This window comes from Solanum lycopersicum, chromosome 1, assembly GCF_036512215.1.
Source record: "Solanum lycopersicum chromosome 1, SLM_r2.1".
Classification (NCBI taxonomy): Eukaryota; Viridiplantae; Streptophyta; class Magnoliopsida; order Solanales; family Solanaceae; genus Solanum; species Solanum lycopersicum.
The window spans coordinates 76,581,613-76,597,955 of record NC_090800.1 but is presented as its reverse complement, the minus strand read 5'-3'; the positions used below and the strand labels follow the sequence as shown (position 1 = coordinate 76,597,955).

General features: G+C 34.0%; 2 protein-coding genes across 2 annotated transcripts; one reads left to right on the top strand and one right to left on the bottom strand.

The window, feature by feature from the left end:
- Positions 1-357: 357 nt before the first annotated feature.
- On the top strand, positions 358-11,305 carry LOC101256121 (putative beta-glucosidase 6). Its single transcript, XM_069294876.1, is given in 17 exon segments — positions 358-392; positions 476-527; positions 614-677; positions 1,474-1,529; positions 1,708-1,783; positions 1,857-1,928; positions 2,036-2,153; positions 2,242-2,276; positions 2,279-2,437; positions 2,440-2,489; positions 2,619-2,734; positions 3,207-3,298; positions 3,301-3,423; positions 8,755-8,862; positions 9,516-9,670; positions 10,172-10,260; positions 10,869-11,305. Coding segments are annotated over 17 exon segments (1,518 nt in total). The 3' UTR covers positions 10,987-11,305.
- A 284-nt stretch (positions 11,306-11,589) lies between these two features.
- LOC101251510 (BTB/POZ domain-containing protein At5g17580) lies at positions 11,590-13,986 on the bottom strand. The gene is made up of 3 exons (XM_004229533.2): positions 13,503-13,986; positions 13,300-13,369; positions 11,590-13,200 (listed from the first exon to the last, which is right to left on the bottom strand). The coding sequence occupies exons 1-3, from the start codon at positions 13,565-13,567 to the stop codon at positions 11,590-11,592; spliced, it is 1,746 nt and encodes a 581-aa protein (XP_004229581.2). The 5' UTR covers positions 13,568-13,986.
- Between the last annotated feature and the right edge of the window lie 2,357 nt (positions 13,987-16,343).

Genomic DNA, 16,343 nt, shown 5'->3' with positions numbered 1-16,343 from the left:
TATATGTGTACACGTGGACACATTACTATTTATAATAATGCAATACTTATGATGTCCACGTGACACATGTATATCTTTAACATACACTATTAAACAGTGCAAGATGGTAAAGGTCATTTTCAAAGTTTGATATTATCACAATAATTTCGGTCGAAGTTCAAATATATTTCAGACCTTTTCCCCTGAATGATAACAATTCAAATAGAAAAACACAACAATTTTTCTATTTGAAATATCACCATCATTCGAATTTAAAAAGAGGATAATTGATAGTGAATGTGTTATAAATGATAATCATTCAAATAAACATCTGATAGTTAGAGCGTGAAAATCACAAAACAATCTGTTTTCCACGGTATGGTGTTTCGGAGTCTTGTGAAGAAGTCACTAAAGTATTGAGAGTACAAGAATGATGATGCTCCAAGATTTGCAATCCATTCTTAGTGATAGTCTTTTGTGTGGACAATTGTAGCAGAGGTGACTTCCCTCCTGGCTTTGTTTTTGGTGCTGGAACTTCTGCCTATCAAGTCAGTTTCAAAAGTTTTTTTTGCTAATTTTTTTATAGTAATCAGATTTAATTATTTGATTGATTTGTTTACATTTGAATAAAAAGGTTGAAGGGACAACATTTGAAGATGGAAAGACACCTAGTATTTGGGACACTTTTGCTCATGCTGGTTTTGTTTCTCAAATCTTTCGAATTCTGCTTCTTTATCGTCATATGAACTTTAAGGTGTATGAAGTTTCATATTTGATTTTTTAAGCAGAACGATAGAGACTTCATTTAACATAGGTTTATTTTGGCCCTACGTCAAGATAATCCTATCTTTGAAATACTTTAGTAATGCTCCTAAATAATGAATCATTCGCGTTGCAGCCTTTTCTTTTGCTCTTTCTGAGTTTTTGTTCGAACAGTCTTGAAACTAGAGATAGTTGACATGTATTGTTTGCTTTGGCCTGATTGATCTCAAGTATTTGTCACTTAGAGCTATGTCACATTGTTAGAGTGGATTAGAGTCTCACATTAGTTGGAGAATGGATTAATTTGGTGGTTTGTTTATATAAATTTAGGCAGTTTTTCCTTTATGAGAGAGCTTTGGGAATTGAATTAGACTTATGTGTCATATTTTTACATGATATTTGAGTCATGTTCATTCCTCTTTGTGCTCCCGGTCTGCGCTTCAGTTGGGCCCTGTTAGAGTAAGTGACCATCTCATCTGATAGTTTAAGCTGTTAGAGAGAGCTTACTTTTATGATTTAATTACATCCTCAACAAGCCTAAGTGACGAGTGCAGAAAATTGTTATACTACTACTTATAGCCATAGGTCTATATTTGATCAAGGGGATATACTATTTTTGAACTTATCATATGTATTTGGAGCAGTTATATCTAACTCACAAACAAATGTTGTGAGTTAGATACTTAGGTTAACTGCAGATTGGCATATGATATTTCACGTTTTTGCTTCCAGTTTTTTTCGGTGGAGCCAATGGAGACATAACATGTGATGTTTACCACAAATACAAGGTGAATACAAAGATGTACCTTTTATTGGAGGATCAGACGTGCAGCTGTCTACATTTTGTGGAGTCCGAGCAACATATTATGGTTGTTCTTTACATTTTGTAAGGAGTTGGGTAGCATTATGTTCAATTAGTTTTTTCACTAAGAAAGGCATTTTGAGTTCATCAAATTTTTGTTGCAGGACGATGTCCAACTCATGGTTGACACGGGCTTAGAAGCCTACAAGTTCTCTATTTTATGGTCTCGACTTATTCCTGGTATGAAAACAACTCACATTATTTTGTTTTATTAATTTCTATCCCCTTTGATGCCGCGTTTGTTCTCTTTCAGGTGGAAGAGGACCTGTAAATCCAAAGGGTTTACAATTTTACAACAATTACATTGATGAACTTATCAGCCACGGTCATATCTACATAACAATTCCAACGTTTAGAAATTTCAGTACATTTTGTCGATTACATATAATAGCAATATTTGAAAAGCAACACACTAAACTTCCGAGTAAACTAAAAAAGTCATTCATATCTTTCAATGTTGCACGTATTCAACCACACATTACACTATTTTCACAGTGATCTACCACACACTTCAAGATGTATACGGGGGCTGGTTAAGCAGAAAGATTGTGTAATGTCGATATACTCATAGATCAGTTTGAGTATAAGGACAGTTGGATATGATTAACTTTAACAGTAGAATTTTCTTTTGATTTTAGGAAGGACTTCACGGCATACGCAGAGGTATGAATCAAGGATTTGGTGACAGGGTGATGTATTGGACAACCATTAATGAGGCCAATATATATGCGATTGGAGGTTATGATTATGGCTTCACCCCTCCTGGGCGTTGTTCCCTGCCTTTCATAGTTAATTGTTCTAAAGGGAATTCATCTGCCGAGCCATATATGGTTGCTCTAACACGCTACTTGCATCTGCAACGAATTTGTATAGGAGAAATTACAAGGTATATAACTTTCATCTGTATTATTATTTAAGTCGCAATGATTTAGCATTTTAGTCTCTGAGTTTATAGTTTGATCAGTTTTACTATAGGATTTGTGCTTACTAATGGCAGCAAAATTTTGCAATGCAGTCCAGTCAACGTGGTTTCGTGGGATTTAATATATATGGTATGTGGTTCGTTCCTTATTCAAATGCAACCTCTGATGTAATTGCAACCCAACGAGCAAATGAATTTTATACTGGTTGGTAAGTTTTAGGATTTAACTTCTATATACTGATGGTGTAAGCGTTCTATACACTATCTGGTCATTTAAAATAAAGGTACTAGTAACCTTTGATAGCATGTTAAATACACTTATCTTGTCTTTGCAAGTAAAGTATGTTTCTTCCTTATTAGTTGTCGTAGCATTGCTCATGTAGTTTCTTGTTACTAGATTTCTGTTACTATTGCCGCTTCTTGTACTACTATTGTCCTACTTTTTGTTGTAGTTAACTCTTCAGAATGTTTGGTCATGCTTTATATAGTATTTTGCTGTAGGTTTTTCATTTTTGTTACTATTTCCTTCTCCGAATTGATTTGAACTATTTTCCTTGAACGGAGGGTCTATTGGAAACAACCTCTCTACCTAGGTAACCAGACCCCACTTTGTGGGATTACACCGTGCATGTTGTTGTTTGCAACTGAGACATTTGTTTACAATATTAACTTTTGCTGCAGGATTATGAACCCTTTCGTATTTGGAGACTATCCCTCTATAATGAAGAAGGCTGCCGGGACAAGAATTCCAACCTTCACCACATATGAAGCTGAGTTAAGGGCTCAGTTGACTTCATAGGCCTAAACCACTATATTACTGTATCTGTGAAGGACAGGCCTTCCAGCATTGAAAAGCATGGCAGGGAGTTCGGTGCTGACATGGCGGCAAAGGTCTCATGTATGTAATCCAATTCTTACTAAATGATCACGAATTCTAACCATTACGTCATACGCAATATAATCCCACAAGTGGGGTCTAGGAAGGGTGATGTGTATGCAACCTTACCCCTGCCTTGTGATGTGAAGGTAGAGAGGTTGTTTCCGTTAGATCCTCCAATTAAGTAAAAGCATATCAACAAAAATACAAGTATGTAAAGCGAATATTGTAGCAAAAGAAGTCATGTTGAAACAATGAAAAAGAGCACAACAACAACGACAAAATAATACGATAACTGAAGCAAAGGAAACAACAAGTGGTAATACTTAAACCTAAAAGTAAGATAGTAGGAGAGTAATAATAACAATACTAAAAAGATAACTAGATTACTCGGCATCCAAATTTTCCCATCTAGAGTCATGTCCGCGGTAAGTTGCATAATCTAGTTCCTTATCTGTTTATGATGGATTATGTGATATGCATGAGCTTGATAATTTTATCTTCTTCTTTTTGAGGGGGGGGGGGGGGGGGGGGGGGGGTTTCTGCAGTTGAGGCATTGGCAGCATATCAGGTGAGGCATCTAATATAATAAAATTAGTTCTTATGTGATGTATCGAGATTATATACTTTGTAACTTAAATTTTGTCTCATGAAAACTTTAGTATCCAGTGATGTCTTCTGGTCTGTATGAACTTCTCCAGTATTTTAAAGAAGCTAATGGAAACCTACCAATTTACATTCAAGAAAATGGTGAGTCCTCGCCAATCGCGTCCCTCTCTTTTGATTTATGTTAGCAAGATGTAATGCCAGGTATGTTAGGGTGGAGCTTTTTTAATCCTTATATCTATAAGGACCCTCGAGGCTCCGCGCCCTTTCGCCCGGCCCTCAAGGGTTCAAATTTTAATTAATTACGGTCATATGTTATTAATTACGATATCTTTTATCGATTTCTTTTCGGATGCTACTAATTAAGTGTTATCAAATATGCACTTTCTTAGTGAAGTATAGATTAATTAAGGTATTAACATTTTTCTCTTTTTAAGCTACAAACATTTGTCATATACATGATAAAATTATTAATTTGTAATGTTATAATCAATAAAATATATTATTTTGTATAAATACTTATTTATTTTGAGAAGGAGCAGAGAAGTAACGGTAAAAAGAAGGATGCGAAAATGAAGGTAAAAAAAATAATAATGTGAAAATTGTGAATTTTATAAAGAATAATTATTTCAAAGTTATTAATCATTTAACTGAGCACAAATAAAAGTTGTTTTTTGAATTATTATAAATAATTTAAAGTGAAAAGGTGAAACATATTTTTATTGATTTTTAAAATTCTAAAATTCAGCTTCAAAGTGAATTTACTAAAAAATAAATTTTTTACTGTCAACATCATTTTGTTTCAGAATTTAACTCTCAAGAAAATTATATTTCATGATCAAAATGGTAAAATGCGATGGATAAAAAAAAATCAACAAAAAAAGAGAGAAAAACAATTTTAAAATATAGAAAAAAAAGGAAAATAAAAATTATATAGCAAAACCCATTAAAGAGATGTTGTGAAAAAAAATCAAGTATTATTGTTTACTTTCACATGCTCAAGTAGAGTAATATATTTTTATCCCATTTGTTGGCATAAGGTAATATAAGGGATCAATCTTTCTTCAAATTATATCATACTTTCAAATGATACAATTTAGTGGAAAGCAAATGTTAGCAATCGATTAGATTAAAATTTAAATTTTAGTAAGTGATAACTATTTCAAAAATTATCTCCGCGTGAAGTGCGGCTAAGTTTACTAGTAAAATAATAAAAGTAAAATCATTAAAACAATACTATTTTCGGGGAAGCACACATGTTGACGGAGAAGTGTGTACATCTGATAGGATAGGAATCAAGAGAGAAAGAAAGAATCGAAACTGATCGATATTTCTCATATAGTTGGGTCGGATTTCATATTAATGTGTCTTGACATTAGTTGGATCAGGTTTTACTGAATGAGCAAGATATGATACAAAATATAAAATAATTTTTTAATTATTATAAAAGTATATACATATGGAGTCAGATAAGCGCCACATAGACTAATAAAATTGGCGACATGATAAATTAATTCTATAAGCATAAATATATGTCCAAAATTAGATGATAAAGGCAAATATATCAAAAAAAGTATGACGAAAGATAAATATGACCCCTTTCCGTTCTTTACTTCGTTCCCATGACAATTTTCTTAATTTTAAGGACCAAATTGACATATTTAGAGTAAGGATCATAATTAGAATAAAGCTATAACTTAGGGACTCAAATCACATAAAACAAAACGCCAAAACCCACCTTAAAGGCTTTAAACCCTCCTTCCTTCTTAGGTTCGCTGCTACATCAGTCTAATTATCTCTGAAATTCAGCAGGTTCGCTCTCTTTTTCCTTCAGTTGGTTCATGAATCTTGATTATCTATGTTTTTTTTAGCATCACTAGTCCAAATTTGTATGATTATTGGTTACTTTAACGGCAAAAAACTTGTTAATTTGTGTTGAACTGTCACAACATTGAATGAAACGGGTGAATGTTTAAAATCCATATAGCTGACCTAATTAGTTTGAGATTAATGCCTTGTTATTGTTGTTGTTGGTTTTTATTAGTGGCTAAAAAGTTTGGTACTTGGGAGAAGAAATTAAGGTATAGTTCTAGGTTACCTTAGAGGTCAATTATTATGAGCTGGGTTGAAGGTTTTTTACATGACCTAAAATGTAAATAGATATGCTTGGTATATGTTCAGGATTCTTTTTATTGTAGTTAATTTCCTTTAAGAAATGAGGTAAAGTCTTAAAATAGAGTGTATTTGTAATGCTTTAGTTGTTACAATACTATAAAAAGGATAGTGGGAATCATGTATGCATCAAGCTTGGGTGGGTGGGACCTCGGTACTAGTAATGTTGCTAAAATTAGTAAAGAATATTCCCTTCGTTTCAATTTGTATGGCTTATTTTGACTTGACCTGGAGTTTAAAGAAAATAAATGAGACTTTTGAATCTTGCTATGTTAGACTAGTGATATGTCAAATGTATTAAAACGCTCTTTAATCTTGTGGTCTTACACATGTCATGTGGAAAATTTGGAATTAAAGAGTTGCTAAGAAGGGAAAGAATCATTCTTTTTGAAATGGACTATAAAGGAAAGTAGGTTAAACAAATTGAAATGGAGTGAGTAGCTTATACCTGTGATCAATAATTTGGCGATCTTATGAAATAGTATATCACAGTTCTCGATATGCTTGTGTGGCTACTCTTTCAGAGGAAGTGTATAAGCCTTGTATTGGTGGAGGTAGCACATAAATTGAGGTGTGCCTAAGCTGGCCCGGACATCGGAATTACAAGAAGAAGTGTATAAGCTTTCTGTTACATCTTTTTTTAAAACTGATATAGAAAAGTAAACTTTCTGAGTCGTAGTAATTTGAACTTGAAAGTTTTTCATCGCAAAATGCTGGGAATTTGATATTGGATGATCACTGGAAGTTTACTGATTTCCCTTTATTTCTTATTTAGTTAGGTTAAACAAGAGATGAATAAGTTCTGAGCCAATTGCTGGTCTGAACTGGTGTGCTGTTAGATCAGTTGCTTATTATAGATTTTACAGGAATAGGTTTTGGAATGACAAGGGAGGGGTAGCCTAGTGGTAAGGACCCTGTGCTCCAACCATAAGGTTGAGGGTTCGATTCATCAGGAGAAAGGTCAAAGGGCAGCTGCTTGTAGGGGTTTGGAAGAGAGGAAGAATCTGGGATTTACCATATCAGTGGAATTGAAAAGGTTGTGGAACAGGTTATGTTGACACGATACGGGTGCGGAATATGTGTGGGGTTCGGTCAACCCACATCGGGTATTTTGACCAGAGTCCATGGACAAGTTTGGGGTAAAATTAAGATTTTGATAAAAGGTAAAATAGATTTAAGAAATGAGAAATGTCATACCTTCAAATATTATATTCGTTTTGTCTCTTTTCTTTTAGCTTTTTCCTCTTGGTCAACATTCGATGCTTCATGTTTCAAGCCAAGCAGAGAGAAACTAAGAATTCAAGTGGTCGTGTTTTGACTTTTGGTATACAGTAGCAACGATCTGTAAGAGAGTTGGTGGAAGGTCTTGAATGACATCCTTTTTCTTTTTTGAGGGGAAGAACCTGATAGCATAAAAGAAGAAGTTGGGTTCTCGGAAAGATGACCTAGAAGATCTTTATAGCTCTATTATATTATTTTGGATCTTTTAACCGAATCCACACCCATATCCATACCTGGATCCACAACCCCGTATCATAAAATTTAAACTTCGCGAAATCCGACCCTTGGATTTGCACATGTGTCAAACACCCGCACTCGAATTCGGGCAACTTAGTGATGACTATTATGGTGAAAAGTTGCAAACTTCTCTCTGAGAAGGATTTTTTTTTTTCTGAGACAGGTGGAAAGTTGTAAAAACTTGATGTAAGAATTAGAGAAATAAAAAACTGGAAGGCTTTCCTTGGCTTAGTTCTTGTTCTTGTGCAGCTTATTTAAGTTTAGAGGAATAGTATAAATGTTTTCTTCAGAATGGGGTAGTTTGGATTTCAAGATCGTTAGATTGTTTCTTCTTTGGGTATTGATCTTATCTGGGTAAACATTTATAAGTTATCTTCATTTATCTGGTTATTATAGCGTGCTTATAAGATTCCTAAAGTTTGCATATACTTGTGGTGGATAACTTCAGCCTCTTTTTGCTTTGCAACTTTCAGGTTCTTTCTTCTTTTTTTTTTCCTTGTTTCTATATTCCATGTTTCTTTTTCACCTGATGTGATGGTCAGTTCTTAATGGGGTATTTCTCAACTTAAGAGGCATAGATATATGATGAAGTAGAAAAACTTGTTAAACTTGGTCAAGGTCTGCTGTTTGTTTCTGTTTGGGAAATTGCTGAGAGGTTGATGTCAATCTCTCTGAAGATTGAGAAGGTTCTTTTGAAAAAATCCTTGAGTGTCTGGTGTTCCCTCTTTAGTTTTTCTTTTCTGATATCCATTATATTATCTCTTTAGATACTATGTTGTAGTGATTTGAAAACTGATCTGGCCTGTGCTTTCGATACCTGTATTAGTTTTAGGATGTTGCTGACTTCTTGTCTTTTTCTATTTTCTTTTAAAATATTGACAGTAGTAAACATATCTCTCACGTAATGGATAAAAGCTTTGTCAATTTTATCAGAGATGTCAAATAAAATTATTTACTGCAGAAGTCAATTTATCTCACCTAATTGATAAAACAGTAGACATGTATGATTGTCACTAATCATGACCCTCTTCTGGATTCTTTTCCGTCTGTGATTAGGTGACGTTGTCTCTTCGCGAAGCTTACCTCTGGAAATGGATGCTTTTCACTTTGACGAAATCATTAAGGTGGTGAAGGTGGATGCTGATGGCAAAAAGTATGAAAAAGGTAATACCTCTTTCATTTACTCCGCATTTCATTGATATTACATGCAATGCTTTTAAGAAACATTATTACCATGACAATTGTTGTCTCCACGGGCTTCCTCTGTGCTATCTTCCTTTATTCTTCTCTGAGCTCACATCTTTTCCCTGGAAATGGAATATGTGGAAATAAATAGGAAAGAATGTATAAGTTTATATCTCCTACTGATGCTGCCAGTTAGAGGAATTCCTTGAGATCCCCTGTGTTGGAACAAACGTTTTTTAAGCTGTGCGCTTCTGTAGAGAAGTAGACGATAATTAATTGGTGCCATTAATAAAGAAACAATTTTAATGTTAGAATGTCATTCAGTATTTCATCTCAAAAAAAAGGATCAGTTTCATGTTAAGATCTTTCTCAAAATCAACATTGGCTGTTAATTATTTTATATCTGGATTTGGTGTCTTTTCTATATCCACATCAAGTTCTCTTAACGTAAAGAGAGCTACCTGTGTATTTTGCTGGGTACAGTATGTTCGTTTTGATTTTGTTCTTGTAAGTGATGATAGATCTGTGGAGAGGCAAAATTATTATCAATTATCAACTTTTCTGATGTTCTGCTGTTGTTTTTCCATATCTGTATCATTGATTTTTGGACTAAAGCCTGTCGATTTCTTTAGTTTCTCGCATAGAAGCAGAAAGTAGTGATGGTGCGACATCAATCCAGCTAGATATCAACTCAGAACTATATCCCATAAAGCGAAAAGAGTTGTACAGGATGGTTATATCAACGACACTAATGGAAGGGTCGGCTGTCACTAGCTATCCTCCTGAGGTATGTGTTCCATTTAAATATTTTGAATAGTAGTGCATGCTCCTCATTTATTGTTTTGCAAGGACCATATGATGATATATAAATATGATAATCTTCTCTCCGTGATATGGTAGATATAATCTTTAATAAGATTTTAGTAGCCTGCTTGGTAAATCCTTGGAAGTTGTTGATTTTGGTCTAGTAGTTGGCTATCCAGACTATGCATTATCATTGCTGTACATTCCTGGGTAGGTCTCCTTTTTTATTTTCATTTTGTTTGATGATCTCCAAATTGAAGTAAAGGTATTTTTGAAACCAACGCACCACTTGGTTTTCATTTTCTTGAATTTGGATAACTTTCATTATTTCAAAAATAAATGTTGGAAGCTTCTTTTTATTAATTTGGTTTTGCTATTCCAAGGCTTTTTGGCAACTGTGATGTGTTGGTTGGGAGGTGTGGCCACCAAATTTAAATTTTCCTATACTGGCTAATGACTATGCATTTAACTTTTTCCATTTCAGGGAAAATCTCTTCTTGATAAATTTGAATACATCGTGCATGGGCTGGTATATAAGGTTTCAATGGAGGGATCAGGAGCTGACAAAAAAGTGTATGTACTCGCTCGTCCCGTTTCTTCAATGTATTTTTTTAATTTCTAGATCTATCTATAAGCTAGACGGGGAAAAAAAGAAAGTAGCGCAGGCAGGTTTGCAGCAGTCCACTAGCTACATTTCAACTTTGAATAACATAGCACCCACTAATTCCACTATAGTAGTTATGTTCCCAACAAATCTAATCTTGTTGGTCAACATTGCTCAATCTCTCCATATTTTGTTTGGATTGGAAAAATGATTAGTTAAGAAAAGAAAGGGGGAATGTTCACCAATCTTTCTCCTCTCTTCTAACACACTTAACCCTCTTTTTATAGTTATGTTCACAAAAAGAACTTTTTTCTCTTTATTTCATTCTTGTATTTGTTCTCCAGTTCTTGCTGAACAGACAACTCCAGACCTTCGTGCCTGTTGTCAATTAACACAACTAAAAGTTCCCTTCAGTACGGTTGTCGTTTGTAGAATGATTTAAAACACCTCGTGGTCTCTCTTAGGAAATAAGTTTGTAACTGTAACTTTTCTTAGATTTTCAAAATTCAGCAAGTTTAGAGATTCAAACTCTTTTACAGTCTATTGATTTGTTCATTTTTCCTTTTCCTCATGTCAGGGTGGTTTATGTCTCCTTCGGAGGACTCCAGCTGATGCTGAAAAGTGATGCCCTCAAGACACAGAAGTTTAAGCTTGATCAGAAGCTCTTTCTTCTTCTGAGGAAGATGGTGAAGTGACTCCAGATGTTGCTCTTGAGTCCTTATGAAGCAGAGCAGAGACTCTGTGTAGAAGCTTTTAGCTATCAATGTGAAACCTATGATGTTGAGCTGCATCTTTGTTGGTGAAATTATGTACAGTTCTGAACTTAATTAAGATGCTCTTGGAAAACATGTTTGTTTTGGAAGTGTTTGCTGGAATACAGCTCTCTGTGAACAAACTTACGTTAACCGTTTTTGCTTGGTTGTGAAGATAACTTTTTGTGTATCGTCATCTCGGCGTTGTTGGAAAGAACAAGTTGTCTGCAGTTATGCTCTTAAATATGGTTTTTACGCCTTCCATGCAACTGTTCTTATTCTTGCAGCATACCGAAGTCTGCAAGTGTATGCACTGAGTTAGCCACCTAGAGTTTTTATGTTCTGTAATGTGTGTTGATTTTTAACTTTTAGTTCTTCACAAGCAATAGGCAATTTGAACCTGGAAATTATCCGTGAATAAGAAACAAAACTTATAGATACTTGCCTTTTCACAAGCTACACAGAAAAACATTTATGAGAAAGAAAACCTAATGACATTCAAAATCATTTATGTTTTTAAGAGTAATGCATACGGAAATAGAACTTCTATTTTGGAGGATGGACTTTTTTCTTCTTCACATGACAATTTGGTTCATGCAAGCTTGTCATACAACCAAGTTTCCTCTTCATTTCTTTCCATATGCTTGTTTTCCCCTTTTGGTTCTTGTGCTGGGAACCACCTCTTTGAATTTCCCTTCTCATCGTATCGCATTCTTTCTCCAGCTTAACCACCTTGCTTCCCATCTTTTCTATCTCTGCTTTCATAATTTCCTCTTCATTGCTGCTAGTCCCTCTCTCATCTTCTTCCAGCTTCAACAATCGGTTATCAGGACTCCCTTGTATCTTCTTGGACACGGTATCCTTCAACTTCAGCTGCACAGAAAACAGAATCTGAACCATCACTCGAATTGGTAGTTTTTCGTTCTGTGCAGCATGCTCACAGGCTTCAGGAGACATTTTGCTGGAATCTAACACCCTGCAAACCTCCTCCCTTTCCCAATCTGTGAGATATCTGTGCTTGTCCAAGTATATATCAATTGCCCTATACATACCATCAGAATTTCTGTTAGTTCCTCCTGTTGCTGCTTGTGATAACTCTGCTAGTGATAAGAATGTGTTCAACTTTAAATCTATATCACTAGAAACCTCAGCCAAGAAGTTATCTACAAGTTCAGCTACGACGACTAGGCCAGATTTATCTGTGCTTGCGTAATTGCTGTAGAAATTCTTTAATATCCTTTTCACACTTTCAGTGTCATAACGCTCTTCTTTTGCATATCCTTGTGCAGGTATTAAGAGGTCCTTCACGGTTGCCTGCTCTAGTTGCTTTCCTATTCTAATCTCCAACCCGGTTTTGCATTCAGTATGAGCATCCAAGATTATCGCAGATTGCAGCATTTGAGAGAGCAAAAAAATGGGGATTAGCCCCCTTTCTTGAGGCAACAGTCTCTCCACTGCCTCAATGATCACTCTTTGAGAATTCTTCTCACAAGTTAACCGATCATCTTCTCCTCCTTTAGTGTCCGAAAAAACCCATTTGTTGAGATACTCAAACAGAGATGATGCCACATATTCCAGAGGGACTTTGCGTCGAACCATTGCACGAATTATGGGCTCGTAGAGAGGAATGGGAAGTAGTGTCAAGTCCTCTGATTTCCAGTCAAGAACAAAAAGCCTCCTCCTAACATTTGGCTTGTAGGCATTTTCATCGTTCTCACTATCATCATCCGTTGTTGTTACATTCCTCATTGGCTCTCCAAGAAGACTTGGATCGTGCATTACCTTGGCGATGATGGACTCAGCACATGCATCAATCAAGGCAAGATCCGCGGCTTGTTGAAGAATGTTTTCTGCAGATCTGAGGGCTTTAATACTCTTGTTCCAGCTAGGAAGCACATCGTTTTGAAAGTAGAAACAAGCCTTCTTTGTGAGGTTATTGGTGCTGTGAATTTCGGACATTCCAAGATAGTGAGCAAGACAAAGTACTTTAATAACATTCTCAGATGACAAGTTTATGTCAAAGCCATGACAGAATCTTGCTACAATCTCAAACGTTTCAGAATCCGCGGGAATATCTCCTAGCAAATGAGAAAGATCATCTTCAGGATTCTCTCTCAGTAATGCATCTAGCTTTGAAGATCTTGCAGCCAAAAGTTCCTGTAAGTTCAACACAAAGAGATGACATATTAAGACTCTATTTATTATTTCCTACTAAGGCTCAAACTCGAGACGTTGGAGGATGATAGTAATTCTCACCCTATTCAAAGAGAATGGCAATCCACAGATGTTGAGCTGAACATCTGATGATGAAGCATGCATTAGTTTCCTGAAAGGAATAAGGATAAAAAGGAAAACAAAACAAGATTAAAAAGTGTAAAAGAGCTTACAGTTGAGTGATTTTATGTGAAAACAGCTCATAGCTGAGTGACTAAATGAAATATTATCTCGTAAAGTTTTACCTGGACGAAGATCCTATGCTTTTGCTTTTGCCCATTTTTTCATATTTTTGTTGTTTCCAAGTCATTAAGAGATCAAATTTTAGGCCTTCAATTTCAGGCTAATATATAGCTTTTTAGTAGTTTTTGATTGCTAGTTGCTAGTACTCTGATCAACCTGCAAAACATATAGCCATATGTATAAATTAAACTATTCTATGTCTTTAAAGTAACATTAAGGGATCGTTTGGTTCACGTTCTAGTTTATGAACTAGAATTACTATACCATGAATAATAATACATTGTTGAGTAATAATGCAAAGATTATAATACAATGTACACTTATATAGGGCGTGTTGAATATGAAGCAAAACATTATCCTTTAGTCAAATAAAGAAAATGAGATTTTTCCTACATTTTCTTTAACCATACTAAACAAATTTTAAAAAAAATGTACATACGATTCATCAAATATGACATTTCACAGAATTTTATATGTATCTACAGATTGAAAAATATAATGTATATACAAATTTCATCAATAATCACCCTAATGAGTGCATAAAATTGATGAAATCTTATAAATATGTTTAAGCTTTTGGGATTGTGAAAATTAGGAGCATAACAACAAAACATACCTGAATATATTTTTTGTTTCTTCTTGTAAATGTAAATTTTTATAAATGAGAAATTAGAAAGAATTAGTGTTCAAGTAATTAAGGTATGACTTTTTGTTTAGCAGTTGTTTAAGTGTTCAATATTCAAACGTTCAAAACATAATATTTGGAGATTCTGTTAATTAGAGTTTCATTTGGAGATAAACACTCCAAAAACTCAACGAAAGTCTCCTATATTTTAGGAACGGCTCTCAAATATTATAACCTTTTTTTTAAAAGAAAAATATATTTTTATATTTCTCTTAAATAAACAGTTTTATAAAAAAAAAATGTTTCTACGTGGATAATTCCTAATTTAAAGTAAATAATTTTGATAGAAACAATGATTGCTTTCTTTATTGATTTTTTTTTTCATTCGATGTGCTTGATATTATTTACATAGGCACTCGATTAATTCAGATTAGCGTTATGTATACACTACTTAGGATTCGAATTCAAAAATTTTAATTAGAAGAGGAGGAGGAGTCTCATCCTCTACACCACATTCATTGATAATATAATGATCAATTTCTGAAAGCAAGCCATGAAAGATAGAATATTTAACCGCCTACCCAAATTTGATGTGAATTATTAATTGTACTTTTGAATTATTTTTAGTTTTCATTGCCTTTGAACTTGTCTATTGATAGTCATCTATAGGGTTGTTCATGGTTACAAAAATTAAATCGAACCTTAATTCGAACCAAATCGATTAAAAAATCGATAGTTGGTATGGTTTGGTTAGGTTGGATTTTAAATTTTGAAAATCGATACTTTTTTGTTTGGTTTTTGTTTTACTGAAAAAAACGCAAAAACAACCAATTCAAATCGAGAAGTTATATATATAAATTTTATGATTAATTATAAATAAAAGATAAATATTTTGTTAAATTTTAATTAACTGAAGTCTTAACTTTACCATTTTCTCAAGCCTAACACTTAAATTTTGGCCCGAATATTAAAACCCTAAGACCAAGTCCATCAAAATCTTGTTCTCGAATCTTTGCCTACCCTATATCACATTAGATAGTCATACTTTCTTAATTGAATAATATTATTCATGTAATAATAAATCTAATATTGCTTAATTGAATACATAATAACTTTCTTGTGGATTATTCATGTATTAAGTATGTCTGTATCTATCGAGATGCGTATACTCTCAACTATTTAATTTATTATTTTCAAATTGAAAAAACAAAAAATCTGAATCAAACCAACGGTTATTTTTTTATTTGATTTGGTTTGATTTTAGAAATTTAAAAACTGACTAAATTTGTTTGGTTTTGATTTTAATTTTAATAAGGGATCCAAACCAAACGAGGAACATCCCTATCGAACAAAATTTTTTATTTCAAACTCTCAATCCATGGCTCTTTCTTGTTAAGTTTTTTTTTTTTTCTTTCGTTGTAAATTATCTTTAGGCAATAATCTTGCTTAAAGTTGAGTCAAGGATTTATAATCTTTGCCAGGTTTAATTTATAAAATTTTCACTAAGCTCGTTATTTAATGATATTTGTCTTAAAAATATATATATATATAGGCATGTTATATAAATGCATTTTTTAATATTGTTTTCCAACTTTAAATGTGTACAAATAGATACTTAAATTTCTATTAAGTTAAACAAAAAAACACATAAATAGTAACACGTGACATAAATAATGTTTTACGTGTTAAAGCTTATCTTCCATCTCTGTTAATCTTACTAGCATCCCCAATCGTCTTCCAATTCACCATTGTACTTGTGATATGTGACTTGTAAATGTAAATCTAACTTATAGACTAAATTTAAATGCCAAATTATAATGGAAGTAGTATATTTGCTTTGAAACATAATTCAACATTTTCCTACTCAATTTTATTTATAGAAATAGCACTCGATCAAAGGGGAGCATAAGCAAGTTTAGTGGTAGAACCTCTGTAATTGATGTGAGCCTTTCGTGCGGGGCGGAACTTACTCGACAAGGAATTTCGCTACCTTAGGACCGTTATAGTTACGGCCGCCGTTCATCGGGGCTTCGGTCGCCGGCTATCCTGTCATCAGGTCACCAACTTCCTTGACCTTCCGGCACTGGGCAAGCGTCAGCCCCCATACATGATCTTACGACTTTGAGGAGATCTGTGTTTTTGGTAAACAGTCGCCCGAGCCTGGTCTGAAATTGTTTGTCATGTTGCGCTTTTCGAAAGTCAATTTGATTAATTTTTA